Genomic DNA, 4,918 nt, shown 5'->3' with positions numbered 1-4,918 from the left:
TAAAGATTTACTAAAAAAAAATAATAAAAAAAAGACAAACATGCAAATTTACTGTACCTTTGCTACACCTTAAGCCACGACCACCAGCCAATCAGAGCAACTATATGCAAATTGACCCAACCAAGATGTCGGCCGGCGGCCATGGAGCTGGAGTGATGTGATGGAGGATGCCCAGCTTCCGCAGCCAGCAGTAGCCTCAGCAAAAGGCAACAAAGTTTCAATTATAGAGGCTAAATAAATCCCAGAATAAAAAAGAAAAAAGAAAAAAAGGAGAGGCTGGGAGCTTCCATTGCCAGGGGGCTTGGCCAGCCTGAAAACGGCCCTCTACCCCTCACCCAGAATGGCGAGGCACCCCAGTGCGGACCCCCCCACCCACCCTAAAGGGGGTGTGGCCAGCCTGCAAACAGCCATCAGCCTCTCACCCAGGCTGGCCAAACCTCCATGGGGTGAGAGTCCCCACTGGGGGGGCGGCAAGACCAGCCTGAAAACAGCCATCAGCCCCTCACCCAGGCTGGCCAGGCACCCCAGCGGGACCCCCACCCTGATCCGGGACACCCTTCAGGGCAAACCAGCCAGCCCCCACCTGTGCACCAGGCCTCTATCCTATATAATAACAGGGTAATATGCAAACTGGCCCTAACAGCAGAATGACTGGGAATGACTGGTCACTAGGACATACACTGACCACCAGGAGGCAGATGCTCAATGCAGGAGCTGCCCCCTGGTAGTCAGTCGTTCCCACAGGGGGAGCGCTATTCAGCCACAAGCCAGGCTGATGGCTGCCACCACACCGGTGGTGGCAGAAGCCTCTTCCACCTCCTCAACAGCACTAAGGATGTCCAACTGCAGCTTAGGTCTCCTCCCTGCTGGTAAGTGGACATCCCCGGAGGGCTGCCAGGCTGCCAGAGGGATGTCTGACTGCCAGCTTGGGCCCAATCCCCCAGGGAGCGAGCCTAAGCCAGCAGGTGATCATCCTCCGAGGGTTCCCAGACTGCTAGAGGGCACAGGCCGGGCTGAGGTAACCCCCACCCCCCGAATGCACAAATATTTGTGCACTGGGCCTCTAGTCAAATAATAATAGCCAACACAGACATATGTTAGGAAATTGTATAAGATATATATATATATATATATATATATATATATATATATATATATATATATATATACACACATACACACACACACATACATACACACACTCTTCTAAAACTCACAACAAATCTATGTAATGGTAACTAATCTTTATTTTACAGGTGAGGAAATTGAGTCTCAACACTAATAAATGGCATACTGGGTTCAAACCCAGTCACTCTGGCTGTAGAATCTCTACTCCTAATCACTTTGTTGTATCACCACCAGTGAGTCTGGGAGAGGGCCATGTTGCTGTAAAAAGAATGGAGCAAAGGTGGGAGGACAGTAGAGGTTAAGGAATGAAGTGCTAGGGCTAAAAATTTGGAAAAATAATATGCGCAATTACAAGCAAAAGACTCATTAAGGGGGAACAATAGTATTAAGGAGAATAAAGATAAGGAATAGTTGTTAAACAAAGATAAAAACCAAGTCATTCAACACGGCTGGGGGAGATGAGGAAGGCCCAGGAAGACCTCAACGAAAAGGCTGCCATGTCAGCCAGGATGCAGAGAGCAAATGAGGAAAGGCAATTCTTACAAGATGGTGAAGGTGCCATTATAGGTGCTGGGCTCTGGTACTGGCACTCTGTTGAGCCTCCGCTTGGAGCCAAAACCAATACATGACAGTGTCCCATTACTGCAGGAACAGAGCTCACATATGTTCACGGTGGCACTCTGTTCAGTCATTAGAGGAACTGTCTCTGATGACGCTGGTGGCTGAGTTATGGTAACTTCCAGGTCAAACGATAGAACTGTGGCTGTGACTTCAGAAAAAGCTGCCTGCTGAACCTGAACAAGTTCTGGATGTTGAAGTGTCACCTCAGGGTGCTTAGCAGGAACTGTGGTAGGCTGCAGGGCTGTAGCACCAGTCTCCACCGTAGACTCTGGAGTGATAGTGAGCTCCAGGTCCACAGGTGGAAAGGTTACCTGAGGAGCCTGAACAGTCTCTGGCGGTGGAAGTGTCACCTCAGGGTGCTTTGCAGGAACTGTAGTCTGTTGCAGGGCTGTAGCACCAGTCTCCACTGTAGACTCTGGAGTGATGGTGAGCTCCAGGTCCAAAGGTGGAAAGGTTGGCTGATGAGCCTGAACAGTCTCTGGATGTGGAAGTGTCATCGCAGGGTGCTTTGGAGGAGCTACAGTCTGCTGCAGGGCTTTAGCACCAGCCTCCCAAGTAGGTTCTGGAATAACAGGGACTTCCAGTTCCAATGGTGGGAAGGTTGGCTGCTGAGCCTGATTAGGCTCTAGAAGTGGAAATGTCACCCCAGGGTTTAGTGGAGGAGCTGCAGTCTGCTGATCCCAAGACCAGGGCTTGGTGGGACCCAGGGGGATGGAGGTCAGCAGGCTAGAGTCCATGGCCAACTCCGGAATCGGAGCTGCCTGGACCTGCAGCCACAACAGCTGCCACAGGAACAGGAACCGTGGGGCCCACATGTGCAGCCCAGACATGACAGGCAGAGGTCCGGGGCACAGTGAGCCACCAAGGCAAATGGGGCAAGGAGGGTGACCCAGAAGACTGGGGCACAACACGCGATCCAAAAGAATGGAGCACAATGAGCGACCCAGACAAGTGGGATGCAAATACCATGCGTTGAGCAGGAGCCCAACAATTGGCAGCCATGTCACAATTAGCAGCCCTGTTCTGCATGTGCCCCTTAGCAACCAAGCACCCCTCCCCCACCTCAAGTTCTAACCTTTATTTAAGCAATCTTTATTATTCTTGGGCTGAAGTGACTATAGAAGAGTGAGCCTTTTCCCAAAAATCACCAGGGACCAAGTGGTTCCTTTCACCTGCAGAAAAGATAACTATCTCCCTCTGGGTCTCCCCTCTCCACTCACAGTGAGGCATGATTTGGACTGCACACTTGGGTGGCCCCAGAGCCAAGGCAGGGTGGGATGTGGGGAGGGGGTGTAAAAGAAGGTGGGGAGTTGGGGAGTATTGAAGAGCTTTCCAAGAAAGCCACAGGGCCTGGCATCTTAGGAAATTCCGAAGAGCTAGTCCAGTCTGGCAGTCTGAGCTCCTCCTCAAAGCTGAAATCTGAGAGTCTTCCTCCCAATGGCCATACTGCTTCCTGGAAAAGTAGCTGACCTACAAAATACACCAGTTAGAGTGGTGTGAAGTGGGACACACTTTACAGTTCAAAGATGTTGCCAGCCCTAACCGGTTTGGCTCAATGGATAGAGCGTCAGCCTGCGGACTGAAAGGTCCCAGGTTCGATTCCGGTCAAGGGCATGTACCTTGGTTGCGGACACATCCCCAGTAGGGGGCATGCAGGAGGCAGCTGATCAATGTTTCTCTCTCATGATGTTTCTAACTCTCTATCCCTCTCCCTTCCTCTCTGTAAAAAAATCAATAAAATATATATATTTTTTAAAATGTTGCCATTTCCTTGAAATTCTCAATATCCATGTTAGATTTTTTAAAAATTCTCACCCAAAGATATGTTTATTGATTTTAAAGAGAGACAAGAGGGTAGGGAGAGGGGGATAAAGAGAGAAAGATCAATATGAGAGAGAAATATATCGGTTGCCTACAGTACACGGCTGATATCTCATGGCATCCTCACATGGAGAGTAGACAGAGAGGAAGCAAGCTCTTCATGACCCTTACAAGGGCACTATTCCCATTCATGAGGGCTTAACTCTCATGATCTCATCTAACCCTAATTACTTGCCAAATGAAATAATACTATTGCATTGGTCCTTGGGTTTCAACATATGAATTTGGGTTGGGGGGGGACATAAATATTGGACCGTAACATTTCAATTTTGGACTTCTATACACCCAAACTGTGAGAGAATAATATTATGTTGTTTAAGCTAAGTTTGTGGTACTTGGCTACAGTAGACCTATGAAACTAATACAGACTCCAACTACCCTTCAGGAATGGTTTTTTTGTTTGATTGTTTTTTAATATATTTTATTGATTTTTTACAGAGAGGAAGGGAAAGGGATAGAGTTAGAAACATCAATGAGAGAGAAACATCGATCAGCTGCCTCCTGCACACCCTGCACTGGGGATGTGCCCACACCAAGGTACATGCCTTTGACTGCGATAGAACCTGGGACGCTTTGGTCCACAGGCCAATGCTCTATCCACTGAACTAAACCAGTCAAAGCCAGGAATGGTTTTGAACTTCAGTGATTAGTGGGTTTAGAAATCTTCTCAGGTCTCTTGATTAATATAAAGCTAACTTGAAAATGACATATACAAATATGGCTCTATTTACTTGTATTTAAAGTGTTTCTTACACGTTCCTAATCATTTCCCGAGACTATCATTGTGCATTTTAAGAGTTTTACCACAATTAGATAGTTTTCTTAGCAGTATATACAGGAATCTTCAGGATGTAAACTCTTTTATTCAAAAAATGCCAAGCAATTAAGCCTCAATTGTAAATATAAACAGTATTCTCGTCATTTAAAGGCTTTATACACAAATTCTGAGCTCTATAAACAGGAATTTTTTAATTAAATCTTTATTGTTCAGATTATTACAGGTGTTCCTCTTTTTTTCCCCCCATAGCTCTCCTCCACCCAGTTCCCACTCCACCCTCTGCCCTTACCCCTCCCCCTGTCCTCATCCATAGGTGTACGATTTTTGTCCAGTCTCTTCCTGCACCCCCATACCCCTTTCCCCCCAAGAATTGTCAGTCCACTCCCTTTCCATGCCCCTGGTTCTATTATATTCATCAGTTTACTCTGTTCATCAGATTTTTTATTCACTTGATTTTTACATTCACTTGTTGATGGATATGTATTTGCTGTTCATAATTTTTATCTTTAC

General features: G+C 47.0%; 1 protein-coding gene across 1 annotated transcript; it reads right to left on the bottom strand.

Annotated features, from left to right (window-relative positions):
* Positions 1-1,277: 1,277 nt before the first annotated feature.
* Positions 1,278-3,391, bottom strand: LOC132218429 (leucine-rich repeat-containing protein 37A2-like). Its single transcript, XM_059669650.1, has one exon. The coding sequence runs from the start codon at positions 2,577-2,579 to the stop codon at positions 1,668-1,670; it is 912 nt and encodes a 303-aa protein (XP_059525633.1). The 5' UTR covers positions 2,580-3,391; the 3' UTR covers positions 1,278-1,667.
* Between the last annotated feature and the right edge of the window lie 1,527 nt (positions 3,392-4,918).

The sequence above is a fragment of the Myotis daubentonii genome, chromosome 16, assembly GCF_963259705.1.
Source record: "Myotis daubentonii chromosome 16, mMyoDau2.1, whole genome shotgun sequence".
In the NCBI taxonomy this organism is placed as follows: Eukaryota; Metazoa; Chordata; class Mammalia; order Chiroptera; family Vespertilionidae; genus Myotis; species Myotis daubentonii.
The sequence above is the reverse complement of the archived record's forward strand: the minus strand, read 5'-3'. Positions and strand labels throughout refer to the sequence as shown.